This window comes from Salvelinus sp. IW2-2015, linkage group LG32 (genome assembly GCF_002910315.2).
Source record: "Salvelinus sp. IW2-2015 linkage group LG32, ASM291031v2, whole genome shotgun sequence".
Classification (NCBI taxonomy): domain Eukaryota; kingdom Metazoa; phylum Chordata; class Actinopteri; order Salmoniformes; family Salmonidae; genus Salvelinus; species Salvelinus sp. IW2-2015.
In genome coordinates this window covers 16,874,040-16,889,928 of record NC_036871.1, presented here as the reverse complement: position 1 = coordinate 16,889,928, position 15,889 = coordinate 16,874,040, and the positions used below count along the sequence as shown (strand labels likewise).

General features: G+C 41.5%; 1 protein-coding gene across 1 annotated transcript; it reads right to left on the bottom strand.

Moving 5' to 3' along the window:
• Positions 1 to 81: 81 nt before the first annotated feature.
• Positions 82 to 14,170, bottom strand: LOC111956918 (presequence protease, mitochondrial-like). Its single transcript, XM_070436681.1, has 27 exons — positions 13,879 to 14,170; positions 13,531 to 13,636; positions 13,171 to 13,277; positions 12,785 to 12,935; positions 12,516 to 12,630; positions 12,323 to 12,419; positions 12,004 to 12,164; positions 11,639 to 11,765; positions 11,243 to 11,331; positions 10,916 to 11,044; positions 10,653 to 10,766; positions 10,466 to 10,562; positions 9,135 to 9,269; positions 8,725 to 8,863; positions 8,525 to 8,641; positions 8,114 to 8,243; positions 6,561 to 6,681; positions 6,368 to 6,444; positions 6,003 to 6,168; positions 5,735 to 5,835; positions 5,508 to 5,628; positions 4,880 to 4,936; positions 4,347 to 4,459; positions 4,029 to 4,151; positions 2,997 to 3,142; positions 2,450 to 2,552; positions 82 to 2,247 (listed from the first exon to the last, which is right to left on the bottom strand). The coding sequence occupies exons 4-27, from the start codon at positions 12,798 to 12,800 to the stop codon at positions 2,154 to 2,156; spliced, it is 2,688 nt and encodes an 895-aa protein (XP_070292782.1). The 5' UTR covers positions 12,801 to 12,935; positions 13,171 to 13,277; positions 13,531 to 13,636; positions 13,879 to 14,170; the 3' UTR covers positions 82 to 2,153.
• Between the last annotated feature and the right edge of the window lie 1,719 nt (positions 14,171 to 15,889).

The window sequence follows — 15,889 nt, the reverse complement described above, 5'->3', positions numbered from 1 at the left end:
CATGTAAACCTCACAGAATAAAAATGCATGTAGAATTGTGTCTGGTATAGAGATGGAAGTTCAAAGCCTTGTGAAACCGACTGACCGCTGTATTTGTATTTATTATGGATCCCCATTAGCTGCTGCCAAGGCCACAGCTACTCTTCATGTGGTCCGGCAAAATTAAGGCAGTTATACAATTTACATTCATTACAGAATTCACAACACACTAAGTGTGTGCCCTCAGGCCCATATGCCACTACCACATATCTATAACACAAAATCCATGCGTACGTGTCTGTGCCTATGTTAGTGTTGCTTCACAGTCCCCGCTGTACCATAAGGTGCAGCTTTGCCAAGAGTGTGCAGAGCTGTCATCAAGGCAAAGGGTGGCTACTTTGAAGAATCTCAAATATAAAATATATTTTGATTTGTTTAACACTTTTTTGGTTACTACATGATTCTATGTGTTATTAAATAGTTTTAATGTCTTCACTATTATTCTACAAGGCAGAAAATAGTAAATATAAAGAAAAACCATTGAATGAGTAGGTGTGTCCAAACTTGACTGGTACTGTATATCATAAATGACACATTGTTGTTGTATTACAACATGATAATTTAATGGTCATATTTTATACAAACACTGAACAGAAATATCAATGCAACATGCAACAATATTTTTTGGGGGACTGAGTTACAGTTCATAAGGAAATCAATCAATTGAAATAAATAAATTAGGCCCTAATCTATGGATTTCACATGATTGGGAACACAGATACCTTAAAAAAAAAAGTAGGGGCGTGGATCAGAAAACCATTTGCCTCATGTAGCGCAACACGTCTCCTTCACATAGAGTTGATCAGGCTGTTGATTGTGGCCTGAGGAATGTTGTCCCCCTCTTGAATGGCTGTGTGAAGTTGCTGGATATTGGCGGGAACTGTAACACACACGCTGTCATACACGTCGATCCAGAGCATACCAAACATGCTCAATGGGTGAGTATGCAGGCCATGGAAGAACTTGGACAATTTCAGCTTCCAGGAATTTTGTACAGATCCTTGCGACATGGGGCCATGCATTATCATACTGAAAATAGCCCTTGAAGGTAAGCATTTGCCCACTGAAGTCGCCGAACTGCAGTCAGGTCAAGACCCTGGTGAGGATGACAAGCATGCAGATGAGCTCCCCAGAGATGGTTTCTTGCAGAAATACTTTGGTTTTGCAAACCCTCAGTTTCATCAGCTGTCTGGGTGGCTGGTCTCAGACCATCCCGCAGGTGAAGAAGCCGGGTGTGGATGTCCTGGGCTGGCGTGGTTACACGTGGTCGGCTGTTGTGAGGCCGGTTGGACATACTGCCAAATTCTCTAAAATGACGTTGGAGGCAGCTTATGGAAGAGAAATGTACATTCAATTCTCTGGCAACAGCTCTGGTGGACATTCCTGCAGTCAGAATGCCAATTGCATGCTCCCTCAAAACTTGAGACATCTGTGGAATTGTGTTGTGTGAAAAAACTGCACATTTTAAAGTGGCCTTTTATTGTCCCCAGCACAAGGTGCACCTATGCAATTATCATGCTGTTTAATCAGCTTCTTGATATGCCACAGCTGTCAGGTGGATGGATTATCTTGGCAAAGGAGAAATGCTCTCTAACCGGGAAGTAAGCACATTTTTTGAGATATTTTTTTTTTGTTATGTGCATGGAAAATGTCTGGGATCTTTTATTTCTGCTCATGAAACATGGGACCAACACTTTAAATGTTGTGTTTATAYTTTTGTTCAGTATATGTACCCTATGGAAATACAGTATTTCAATAGACAGAAGCCATCTTTGTACATACTTGCATACATTTAGAAGCCAGAGTTGAGTCTGTCTAGAAAGTACACTAATAAATGAAATGTATGTTGTCATAATTGTATATTATGAATATGGTATCGAGGTGAGGCGTAATTTTATCTATCAGAGCATCTGTTCTCTGTTGTGCGCATTCCATTTTTGCCCAAAAACCATATAGACTTTCTGGTTAATTCAATACAATTCAAGTTATATTATTACTGGACACAGTCCAGTTATTCAGGACAATCAAGTAACATTGATGTTCACCATCTTATGACACAGTGCCTCTGAAGTCACTTAATTGGAAAATACAAAAGTGGATAATTCCATGTCTGGTTATTTTACCACCCATGAGGGGTCTTTCTTGATGGTGTCATTCTCGGGGCCCAGAATAGCAACTCCACATGTCCTTTGTCCAATGCCAAGGTACCTGTGTAAAACATAAATCCAAAATATTAAATGGCCATTCTCTGCATATAACATTTAATTCAGTCCAATAATATGGCTTACCTAGGGACAACTTCGAAAAAGACTAATTCTTGGTAAACTGTAGTTGGAGCACTCAAAAAACAGGTTCATATCTGTATTACAAATTCAACACTTGAAATGATATTCAACCAAAACTACATTACCTGCCAGCCACATCGACAATGTTCTTGTCTGTGACAGCAAAGAGTCTCTCTCTGTGGGCCTGWTTCAGCTCATCTGTGATTCCACTCAGGAATCGGCCCATWCCTGCAACACGGTGGTGTGATGTGTCAAGACATGGATTGACAGTCGGTCTATTTCATCTCTTTGTTTTGGTCCATTTATAACTTGTCATTTAGAAGTCTCCAATGAAATGTATGTCTTTGTAGACACTGTAAATGTGTCCAGTGCTGTCCTCATGTACAGTAAAAGTTAACAGGACATAAAGGACATAAACGAACAGCATGTTAAATGTCAGGTAGAGGTTTAGAGCTTGGACAACTCCAGGAGAGATAAGGAAGGGCCCATCTTTTGTCAGCTGTAGTATTTGTCATCCAGTGGGGTTTCTGTTCAGTATGGAAGGCTCTGAGTRAGTCCCAAATGGGACCTTATTCCCTACATAGTGCACTACTTTAAACCAGGGCCCATAGGGCTACCCCCAATGTCTCTGGTCAAAAGTAGTGCACTAAATAGGGAATATGGGTGCTCTACCTTTATCGGAGGGGGCGACGGGGGAGTCCACGGCTGAGAACATGGACAGCTTGGCCTCATTGATGTCCTGCTGGGTAAACTGTCCTGATATGGCCCAGTCCACACCCTTACGGAACGCTGACAGAGTCTGCACCGTGTTGGGGTCTCTGAAATAAACACAGGGACATACAAATTAAATATGAGAAGTTATCTAATGCATTCAAATTTTACATTCATTTTAATTAAATAACTCCCCTTAATGTACTCTGAACATTTTGATAGGTTCTGACTTCTAAACGTGAAATATGAAATGCAGAACGTTTTCGTTCTGTCAGAACATGTTATTGTTAGACATCAGGTATCCTATGGAAAGGAGAAGGGCCACAGTCTGGTTTCAGTTGTTGGGTTGTAATTTGAAATACTTGCTACATCAGAAGTTAATGGTTATCTGTAGGAGGAATGTATATGGTGGGTCAATAAAGGTTGGATATGAGTCAGGGGCTTAGAATGTTACTGAGGAAGGGAAAGGCAATCACATGGTTGTCGTCACTGATAAGGGTGGATAGCTGTGGATTAGTGAGGAATGGGGGCTGACGTCAGGTCAGGTCACATGAAGGGAGAAGATACAGTTTATTACCCACATCACTTAACTTCCTGCCTAGCAATGAAGATGTAATGTTTAGAGAAAAGGAGAAGACTCCACCTAAAGTGGGGTATATATACATGCATGTGGGAAAATGTATTTGTCTGTTCAGCTCTCTGACCCATTGGGTGAATAAACTTGGTTTTAGCTTTTCCTAGTTGTCCGTTAGGTACTAAATAAACAGAGTAAAAACTAACAATTTCATGACTCTAAGATCAAAAAAATGCATTCAAAATAGTTCCGATGTTTCGTGATTGCATGTATTATTTTCCATTTCCTGAAAAGTTCCAGTTTTGGAGATTTTCTTTCGACAGTGACTCTGGAATTTTTTTATCTGGTTAACAACTGTTAAAACCTGTTTGAGTACAATATAATCCTGTCTTATTACAGTACATTAATACACTACACACCTGTATGAATAGAAGGTGAATAGTCCTCCTCCCATCCTGGCCCCTCCACCGTAGGCCCCACCCTTTTCTCTGATCTCTCCATGCAGGTACTTAGAMGTCATCATCCGGGCCAGGATATTCAGGCTGAGGGAGAGAGGGGGCAGAGCATGGGAACGTTTTCCAGAAACTCTGGTTGAAGGATTCTGGATTTTGTGCATTTTCTAAAGTAACCAGAGTTTTGGAACCCTAGTAAATGTAAACATGGATCTGAGAGGGTTTGGAAAGATATGGAACATGAACTACTAGGGCGATAGCTTGACACAGTATTAAGACAGTCACCTGGCACAGTCCTCATGGGTGAAGGGCACGGTGCGGATACACTCGCTGACAAAGTTGATTGGGAAGGGCATTGGGAAAAATGTCTTCATCTGGCAGGGCTTGAAGTTGGGCTCCTGTGTGGGGATGATCAAACACACTCACATTAGCTCAATGGTAGAATATGGAGGTCAGAGACCAATGAAGACCATTGGTCAGAGACCAATGAAAGTAAGATCAAACTAATGTTCAGGGGCTGTATGGATCAAGCGTCTGAGAGTAGGAGTGCTGATCTAGGATCAGGTCCCCTGTCCACGATGCAATCTTATTCATTGTGATCTAAAAAGAGGTCAGAGACCAATGAAAGTAAGATCAAACTAATGTTCAGGGGCTGTATGGATCAAGCGTCTGAGAGTAGGAGTGCTGATCTAGGATCAGGTCCCCTGTCCACGATGCAATCTTATTCATTGTGATCTAAAAAGGCAAATTCCTATTGAGATGCTCTATATAGTACATACGGCCTCGGGGCCTAGTTTAAAAGCGGAGGCGATACGCACAGCGACAAGTTTTCTACTTGGGCCAGATCCAGGGGGTGCCAGTGGGTCAAGAGGTCTCTGTTAGGATCAAAAGAAAAGTGAATGAAAAATCCTGTCAACTCACAGTGAAATACAGGCTTCGTCCCAAATGCGACCCTATTCTCTACACAGCGCGCTTCGTTTGACCAGATTCCTATGGGCTCTGGTCAAAATGTCACATGAAATGATGCTGGAGAGACGGAGCAGGTACGGGGAGTAAAACATTTAATAAATAACAGACATGGAACGAGACAGGAACAGCGTCAGCAAACAGGTAACACAAACAAAAGACAATCAATGCAGAAGCGGGGAACAGAGCTGGGGAACTGACAAATATAGGGGAGGTAATAACAKGTGATGAGTGAGTCCAGGTGAGTCCAATATCGCTGATGCGYGTGACGAGGGAAGGCAGGTGTSCGTAATGGAAGTGAATGCAGGGCAGCCTGGCGCCCTCAAGCGTCAGGGGGGGGAAGAGCGGGAGCAGACGTGACACAAAAATAGCATACTATGTAGGGAATAGGGTGCTACTTGGGACAAACCCACAGTACTCATTTCAATTGGTTATAGTGCAGTCTCAGTACAGTACCAAGATAGTGTGACAAATTCATACCTCAGTGATATTGGACTGGACTGGTTTGCGATCCTTCTTATTGGAAGCAACGTTACACATTAAGTTATCCAACTGTCCAGCGGCATTAGACATCTTCTGCGGTGTTGCATTAACCGCACATCTGTCCGAAGAAGTTGTAAAACACTTTACGTAAAGTCAACATAGAGAAATCAGAGTAAAATCTTAACCTTTGATAAGTAACTGTCACGTGTAAAGACTTTACCCACCTCATGTTCAGTGGGTTGAGAATGTGTCTCTTGATTCTAGGAAGTGTCCGTAGAACTTGGGTGAGGTCTGGCATCTCTGCGACCCTCTTCATAAACTTGACCTGATATTCAAGATACACAAGATTTCTTTCATTTGAGGGTACAGAAGTGCATTATATTCTCATTCAGAGGGTACAATACCAGTGTCCTTCRTCATTAGAGCTTTTTCTTCGCTTGTAGACCCTCAGGTTACATGGTCTGACTTCACCACAGTCCTCCCCCCTCTCACCTGCTCCATCCCTCCGAAGGTCTCCTGTAGTTCTCCTGTTGGGGTAAGGTTGCGAGCTGCCCGTGTCATGGCATACATGTGACCAGAATTAGAGATCCCATTGGCCAGTTCCTGAGCCGACATCATGACCAGCACACGCAGACGCTCCTCGTCATCAAAGTGCGGGCTGTGGGTCAAGGTTCAAGGGTCAGAGCAGAGAGGGACAAGGGCTCAAATAATATCAATCAAATGACTTATTAGAAAACAATGGACATGTGGATTATTAGTGATAGATGGATTATTTACAGTTTGATAATTATCTGATAAGAACATATAACCATGTATTACTGTTCCATGGTATTATTCTAATGGACATGTGAGCCTACCTGTTGAATATGTCACTCCACAGGTGAAACATATCAGGAAGATTCCTCTCCAGGCAGGAAGATGAAAGKAGAACTCCCTGTGAATCAGAGGTGATTGAGAATGCTCTTTCTTGTAGCTAATTGCATTGCGTACTTGTGTAGGGTATAAACTAGGCTTTATGGTGACTGACTGACTGACTGGCTGGGGACTGACCTGTTCATACATATCCATGTTAGAGTAGTCAGGGTTGACTGATGTGGAGATGGACATGCCTCCTGTTTTCAGCTCCATCTGCTGGTCCTGCTGCCTGTAGTCCAGCCCTCCACAGCCCATCCTGAAATAACACACCTTCTCAATTATCATATGTCTCATTTTACAGCCACACATGGTTGATGATATTACTAGGTTAACTAGCTTGTCCTGCGTTGCATATAATCAATGCGGTGCCTGTTAATTTATCATCGAATCACAGCCTACTTCAACTATGCCAAACGGGGATGATTTAACAAAAGCGCATTTGCGAGAAAAAAAAGCACATTCGTTGCACAAATGTACCTAACCATAAACATCAATGCCTTTCTTAAAATCAATACACAGAAGTATATATTTTTTAAACCTGCATATTTCATTCAAATAAATGCATGTTAGCAGGCAATATTAACTAGGGAAAATTGTGTCACTTCTCTTGCGTTCACTACAAGCAGAGTCAGGGTATATGCAACAAGTTTGGGCAGCCTGGCTCGTTGCGAACTGTGTTTCTTCCTAACAAAGACCGTAATTAATTTGCCAGAATTTTACATAATTATGACATAAATTTGAAGGTTGTACAATGTAACAGCAATATTTAGACTTAGGGTTGCCACCCATTCGATAATATACGGAATGGTTCCGTATTTCACTGAAAGAATAAACGTTTTGTTTTCGAAATGATAGTTTCCGGATTCGACCATATTAATGACCAAAGGCTCATATTTCTGTGTGTTATTATGTTATAATTAAGTCTATGATTTGATATTTGATAGAGCAGTCTGACTGAGCGATGGTAGGCAGCAGCAGGCTCATAAGCATTCATTCAAACAGCACTTTCATGCATTTGCCAGCAGCTCTTAGCAATGCTTGAAGCACAGCGCTGTTTATGATTTCAAGCCTATCAACTCCCGAGATTAGGCTGGCAATACTAAAGTGCTTATAAGAACATCCAATAGTCAAAGGTATATGAAATACAAATGGTATAGAGAAATAGTCGACGCGTCATAATTCCTATAACTACAACCTAAAACTTCTTAACTGGGAATATTGAACCACCAGCTTTCATATGTTCTCATGTTCTGAGCAAGGAACTTAAAATGTTGATTAATGTGCACTGTCCCTGTAAAAATAAATTCAACATTAGCTTTTTTACATGGCACATATTGCACTTTTACTTTCTTCTCCAACACTGTGTTTTTGCATTATTTAAACCAAATTGAGCATGTTTCATTATTTATTTGAGACTAAATAGATTTTATTTATGTATTATATTAAGTTAAAATGAAAGGGTTAATTGTTAATTCAGTATTGTTGTAATTGTCATTATTGCAAATATATATAAAAATCGTCCGATTAATCAGTATCGGATTTTTTTGGTACACCAATAATCGGTATTGGCGTTGAAAAATCATAATCGGTCGACATCTACCTTCAACACATGTATATGAAACCACACGAGCTAAGCCTTCTGGACAATACACAAATTATCTTTCATATCATATTGGTTCTGGACTCACTTGGTGATGACACTGCAGAAGAGGGGAACGTATAGTTTGAGGTCCTCAGGGAGGCTGTTGAGACTACACATAGCTCTGAAGTAGACCATGCCATTGGTGGGCTGCTCACAGTACTGTACTGGCACTCCTCCTAGTGGGGTGAAGAGAGTAGAACAGGACAAATGTCAAAGGTAGGCTAAACCATGAGACAAATGACCTGAGTGTCCTAACGTTGAACTTCAAGGACTGATTCTCCAGGGAGCTACAGAGTTTATACATCAACACGTATCCATAGTACCGTGCATGTTGTTTTAAATGAGGGGTTTAGTCTATCAAAACAGACAGACTGGGTGGACTAGAGTGTAATCTCAGAACCCAGAGTAACTAGAGTGTAGCGTCAGCATGTATCCATTAATACAGTAAGTACTGTACCTGCAGTGCCCATCTCCACACGTGTGACTGCTATCGTTGGCTCAATATCAGATACGTTCAGGGCAGGGAGACATGAAGCATCCTGGGTCTTGCTCTGAATGGATAGCAGCTCAAGACCTGAATTGAAAACACAGAATATTTTGTTTTTCATAATGAAGTCAATGAGTCTCTCTATTCTCCTTTACAGACGTAGAACTGACCTTTCTCATAGATGTCTTTCTTGTCACTCTCAGACAGAGCCTGTATCTTCTTCTGGAGTTTCTCCTCCTCTGCTTTGACCTGTTTCTCCAGGTACGCCTCATCAGGACTCATAGACAGAGTCAGTCTGTGAGTATTATCCTGCACGGGCACAAACATGACACTCATGACATGACCACAACACTAAATAATGTAAATGACATTATTACACTGATGATGTCATGTTCTGCTTTCAACAACACCATGGTCTATGACCCCTGCACGATGACTTCTCAACTTTCTTGATTAGACTGCTGTAGCTCCTTTATGGATTTGTTTTGTTGAATTTCCTGTTACATACCTAATTCAGATTTAGATGCTGTCTATACTGAAACTTAAAACTCAACTTATTTTCTCCTGTCTGGTTACTCACCTTGAAGTAGTGCACGACTTTCTCCTGGAGGAAGYGAGGGTTGTCCTTCAAGGCCTGTCTGAACTGGGTCACACTGTCGCAGATCTTCAGCAGCTGAACCGGGTCTCCATCATGGTTCCAACAGGAAGCTATGTACTGTTAGCAGAGAGACAACATACAGGGTGAAACATGGTTACACAAGAGCTGCCCAGGTGTGTGTGTGTGTGTGTGTGTGTGTGTGTGTGTGTGTGTGTCCATCGTGGTCCCAGCAGGAAGTTATGTATGGCAGAGACAAGTAAGCATGAGTTGACCCACACAAAACACCAAAATAGTTAGAGAGGTGCTGACTAACGGAATACTAAGCTTACCAGAGGTCATACTGTATACAGGAGTGCTCCCAGGACAATCACTATGGTTATGTGTACATTCTTGAGTCTGTCTTTATATACAGTGAGCTCCAAAAGCATTGGGACAGTGATACATTTTTGGTTGTTTTGTCTCTGTATTCCAGCACTTTGGATTTGAAATGATACAATTTGTGYATCTAACTTTCCAACTCATCATTATTMACGATTCATTCAGGATTATCCATAACATTGGTAGCATCCACATTMATGTAGAAGTGTTTAGAAACATATTCTATTCATATTTACAATTAAAGTGACTCCAAAATGACATTGGGCACCAAATAATCTGAAACACAACCAAAAGAAACAGCAAATGCATCCAAACAAATTTGTAGTCACAMGCTTGATGTAGTCATTGCGTGCTATGAATATGGGACCAAATACTTAGCTTTTACTGCATCTCAGTGCTAGAGGCGTCATTACATGCCCTGGTTCGATTCCAGGCTGTATCACAACCGGCCATGATTGGGAGTCACATAGGGCAGCACACAATTGGCCCAGCGTCGTCCGGKTTAGGCCGTCATCGTAAATAAAAATGTGTTCTTAACTGACTTGCCTAGTTAMATAAAAGGTTAAATAAAAGTACATTTGACCTAATACTTTTGGTCCGCAAAAAAAYGGGGGACTATGTACAAAAAGTCCTGTAATTTCGAAACAGTTCACCTGATATTGATGAAAATACCTTAAATTAAAGGTGACAGTCTGCACTTTAACCCCATAGTCATTGTATTATTTCAAATCCAAAGTGCTGGAGAACAGAACCAAAACAACAAATAATGTGTCACTGTCCCAAAACTTTAGGAGCTCACTGTACAATGTAATTCCCTGCACATTTAATCTCTGTTTAGGGTCAACATGTGTGTGTTTAGRGACTTGTCAAGGACTTGTTCATGGTTAAAGCACAGGGGAGGCACTAGTCATGCTGTGGCCCTGTACTGTACTCACCGAGGCCAGAGACAGGCCGAAGCTGGTAGACTGATGTTTCATCTGGATCTCAATCTTATGAAGCAGGGCCTCTATCCTCTCCTCCTCAAATCCATTACTGGACCATTAGGAGGGAAGTACAGTTAGATGAAACGGCATTATTGTGATGACAAAAGTTACAAGAAACATTAGCAGCAAGTGCACTTACGCAATGATCTCATCAAAGGTTTGGATGATGATTTGCTTGACTTTCTCGATATCTTCTTCGGCCATTCCTTGTAAGCCAATACTGAACGATGCCTCTTTGGTGCTCCCATCATATCTGAAAAATATACACCGGTAAATTAAGTATATACTGTTCCACTTAAAAGGCAAACACTTTAAACAACATTTCTTACATTGCTCCCCAGCATACTATGACAATGTTGTTCTCATGTAACAAGTTCTAAAACGCCTCCCACTTGAACCTACCCTACGACAGAAGAGAAGTCTGTTCCTATCTTGGGTTCTATAAGGGCCTTGTAGAAGGGAGCGTTGGGTCCAGAAATCATCAGAGAAGACATCAGACTCAGGGTGAAGCCCTCAAATGTATCTGTGATACTGCAGAGAGAAGAACACATGAATGACACCACTACATTATCACTTACTGATTTCAAGCTAAATGACCAAAATGCATATGGAAATCACAGTATGCACCAATTGAGGTTACAGTCGCTTTAAAACTGACYAATGTATACTATCCCAGACACAATTTTAGAGAAACAACTGTTAGTGTWGCAGTAGATCAGCATTACATACTCTCCAAGCAGGTAGCTCATACACAGTGTGTTCTGTTTGGCTGCATCAGGAGCCATAGCATCGGGAGTGCAGGTCACATGGTCCTCTCTCTGTGGACAAATCAATTAGAATTACAAGAATTATAAAAGCTTTATTGTCCACACAATGTGGAAATTTRTATTTGGCTTCACACATTAAAAAAAGACATCAAAACATTATTAAACAGCACCTTATCATCAAGATCATTCAAATAAGCAATTACAGTAAAATGTATTCAAACTTCCAAACCATAGACCTTGCCAAAGTTGCTCAAGTTGAGAGAATAGATTTGGAAAATCTAGGAGCTGATAATGAATTAACTAATATCTGACAGCTGGTWCTGACTGAGCTACAATGATACTAAATGGGAAGACTCACGGGCCTGTCCCAGTGGACTTGGTTAGGGACAGCAGTGTCAGGCTCAGTGCGTTCAAACTTGGACAGAGCCTCCTCATGGATCTGTTTCAGGTGCTGCTCTAAGGGCATGTCCCCGTAGGTAAAGAACCTGAGGAGCAGAAAAGGGAAACCCTGTTACTGCCAAGGCCCAACAGAGTTGTGTGACAAGACACAGTGCGACTGTACCGAGTATTTAATATTGGGGTGTGTGACAGTGTGTTGTGCCGTGCATTGCTAAGTGGTAATGTGTGACAGTGTACTGTACAGGTCATGGTGTATCACAATGTACTTTACAGTGTGTTGCTAGTATGGAGCAGTAGCTAGTGTGGCAACATGTTAGACTGTACCTTGCGTTGCTGGGGTGGTAGTGTGTGGCGTGGAAGTGCTTGAGTTGCTCCCAGGAGAGGTCAGGGATGGCCAGAGGTTCCCCTCCAGACACCACACCATATGTGTGGTCAGGATACAGCTTGTTCTGGAGGTGCTGGGCATACACTTGCTCATTGTCTGACTGAAATCACAAACAGAGAGGAATTGTAAGACTCCAATATGACATCCATTTGTTCATCTCCTGAGCAAATTATTCTGTAATTAACATAGCCTAATTCTCACAAATTAATCACAAATACAATTAAATATCTATTAATAGTTTGGAAAGAAATAACTCACAAAAGCACCCTTCATTTCATTGAAGACAACTCCTTTGAAGACCAAAGGGGAGGTAGGATCTGTAGGGTTTTCATTCTCCAGTCTCCATCCCTCCTGCCTTTAATGAAACCCATTGAGGACAAGGGTGTGAATGGCAGACTTCTGATGTCACTGATTCTGATTAAAGAGGCATCTATTTAAACATCACACTTACCGAAAATCTAGTTCCCCCAGACAAGGGAAAAACACTGCATCCAGATACACAGATAGGAGATTCTGGAAGTCTTTCCCGTTTTGTGTGGAGAATGGATACATGGTGAAATCACTGGCTGTGAATGAAAAACAATGATTTTAGACACCATTCTCTCTCTCTCTCTCACACACACACACACACACACACACACACACACACACACACACACACACACACACACACACACACACAACAAACACACACACACACAACACACACACACACACAACCTGTGAATGCATTCATGAAGTGGAGAGTGATCTGTTGAGCATCTTGAAGAAGGGGTCTCTGCAGGGGTACTTCTCTGAGCCACACAACACTGTGTGTTCCAGGATGTGTGGAACCCCTGTGTTGTCCATCGGGGTCGTCCTGAGCTGAACACTGCAAAGGTGTTAGGACAAGAGAAGGAAACACTGTCATTACAAAAAGCATTGTCTTAAAATAAGTATTTTGTTATTAAACTAAACATTTATTTTGATCTAATCTTTTCCACCAGCCCGCTCTYTCTCTGTCACGGTAGCAATTGAGCCTGGGGACAAGGTTACATTTGACATAATCCAAATTACATTTGACCTAATCCAAATAAAGYACAATCCCACAAATGTGGGATTATTACCTAAAGAGATTGTTTTTGTCATCTCTAGCTGCGTGTAGATACTGGGCACCTGTGTTGTCATGGGTCAGTTTGACAGCTGTAAGGAACAGGTCAGGAACATCAGCCACCTGCAGAAATACAGGAAGATAATATCACATTTTATCTTTWCCTTACGCTAACCCTTGACTAAAACTGTATGTGAAGATGATCAGAATCAGGGTGATCTTTTTGTTGTGGATTGGTGTTTTCCTGTTTTCCAAAGGGAAACACATTTTTGTTTTTGCGTTTGATTAGTTGAATCAGGTGTTTTAGTGCTAGGGCAAAACAGGACCATGACTGAGAAACACTGTTGTGAATAATGTGATGACTTGGTCATTTCACCTCCTTGACTGTGAAGCCATGGATCTTCTGTCCTGCCTGGTACTGCAATGCCCTCTCTGTTGCTGGGGTGCTCCTGAACCTCCATGATGGATTATGCCCCTGGAAACTGGATTTGCCAAGAGAGAGACCATTGCTGGCTTGCATCAGCTGTTGCATCACGTTATACATTTGTTTAGATGTCTTTCTAGACAGCAGAACACAGAGCAAGAATACAGCTGTACAGGTTTACCTACGTGTAAGGAAAGCATCGATATACTTGACACCACTGAAGGAAAGGTGTTTGAACATAACGTTACAGTATTTAACTGGCTAGCTGACAGGCTAGCTAGCTAACGTTACATTACTCACCTTAGAAATCGAAGTTTCTGGAGAACTGTTTTACTCTGCCTAAACATTATTTCCTTAATTTAGCGACAATAAATATAATGGGTATTTATCCGTACACATGCATATCAGAATACTACGCTCGGGAACAGCTCTACTATTAAAAAATTATAATCACGTTTTGGTTAGTTACACATCCATGTCCTCTAATGCCGACGATACTGTTGTAGCTAGTTGACACACTGAAATTGAAGTGGACAATGTCAACGTTGCGTCAGCTGCGCAATGACAGATAAACTAATACATGTATTGACCCAAGTCACTCATTGATATTAGTATGCGTGGGTTCATGTTGTTTATAGATCTACATAAATTGCGGCTTGCTATTTAGAGTTSATGGACTAAACTTTCAGTGTTGTACAACTTATCTTTCTATTGGCTAAATAGGTAAGAACATTCGATATGATTGGGTAAACGTGGKACGACGACGGTTACAACGCCATGACGTCCGGAAGTTTTCGGGYRACACCAAATATTTTTTACAACTAACCCTGGCAACACGTGGTTCGGGACGTAGCTAGCGTGCGGCGAGTAGTGCGGGCGAAGTGGAGAACATGTTTGAGAAGCATTAGCTSTACTTGAATGCGAACAATATGGGTGTCAGTTCTGATGATATGGAGCGGGAGGATAAGGGTCAAGGACCAGAATGGTCTGTAGTGGAAAGACATACAGCACCAGGCAAAAGTTAGGACACACATACTCATTCCAGGGGTTTTCATTATTTTTACTATTTTCTACTATTTTCTACATTGTAGAATGAAACTATGAAATAACACATATGGAATCATGTAGTAACCAAGAAAGTGTTAAACAAATCAAAATATATTTTATATTTGAGATTCTTCAAAGTAGCCACCCTTTGCCTTGATGACAGCTTTGCACACTCTTGGCATTCTCTCAACGAGCTTAATGAGGGAGTCACCTGGAATGCATTTCAATTAACAGGTGTGCCTTGTTAAAAGTTCATTTGTGTAATTTCTTTCCTTAATGTGTTTGAGCCAATCAGTTGTGTTGTGACAAGGTAGGGGTGGTATACAGAAGATAGCCCTATTTGGTAAAAGACMAAGTCCGTATTATGGCAAGAACAGCTCAAATAAGCAAAGAGAAACGACAGTCAATCATTACTTTAAGACATGAAGGTCAGTCAATCTGAAAAATATCAARAACTTTTAAAGTTTCTTCAAATGCAGTCGCAAAAACCATCAAGTGATATGATGAAACTAACTCTCATGAGGACTGCCACAGGAAAGGAAGACCCAGAGTTACCTCTGCTGCAGAGAATAAGTTCATTAGAGTTACCAGCCTCAGAAATTGTTGCCCAAATAAATGCTTCACAGAGTTCAAGTAACAGACACATCTCAACATCAACTGTTCAGAGGAGACTTGAATCAGGCCTTCATGGTCGAATTGCTGCAATGAAACCACTCCTAAAGGACACAAATAGGAAGAAGAGACTTGTTTGGGCCAAGAAACACAAGCAATGGACATTAGACCGGTGGAAATCTGTCCTTTGGTCTGATGAGTCCAAATTTGAGATTTTTGGTTCCAACCACYGTGTATTTGTGAGATGCAGAGTAGGTGAATGGATGATCTCCGCATATGTGGTTCCCACTGTGAAGCATGGAGGAGGAGGTGTGATGGTATGGGGGTGCTTTGATGGTGACACTATTGGTGATTCTGCAGCAATGCGCCATCCCATCTGGTTTGCGCTTAGTGGGACTATCATTTGTTTTTCAACAGGACAATGACCTCCATGCTGTGTAAGGGCTATTTGACCAAGAAGGAGAGTGATGGAGTGCTGCATCAGATGACCTGGCCTCCACAATCACCCGACMTCAACCCAATTGAGATGSTTTGGGATGAGTTAGACCGCAGAGTGAAGGAAAGGCAGCCAAGAAGTGCTCAGAAAATGTGGGAACAATTTCAAGACTGTTGGAAAAGCATTCCAGGTGAAGCTGGTTGAGAGAATGMCAAG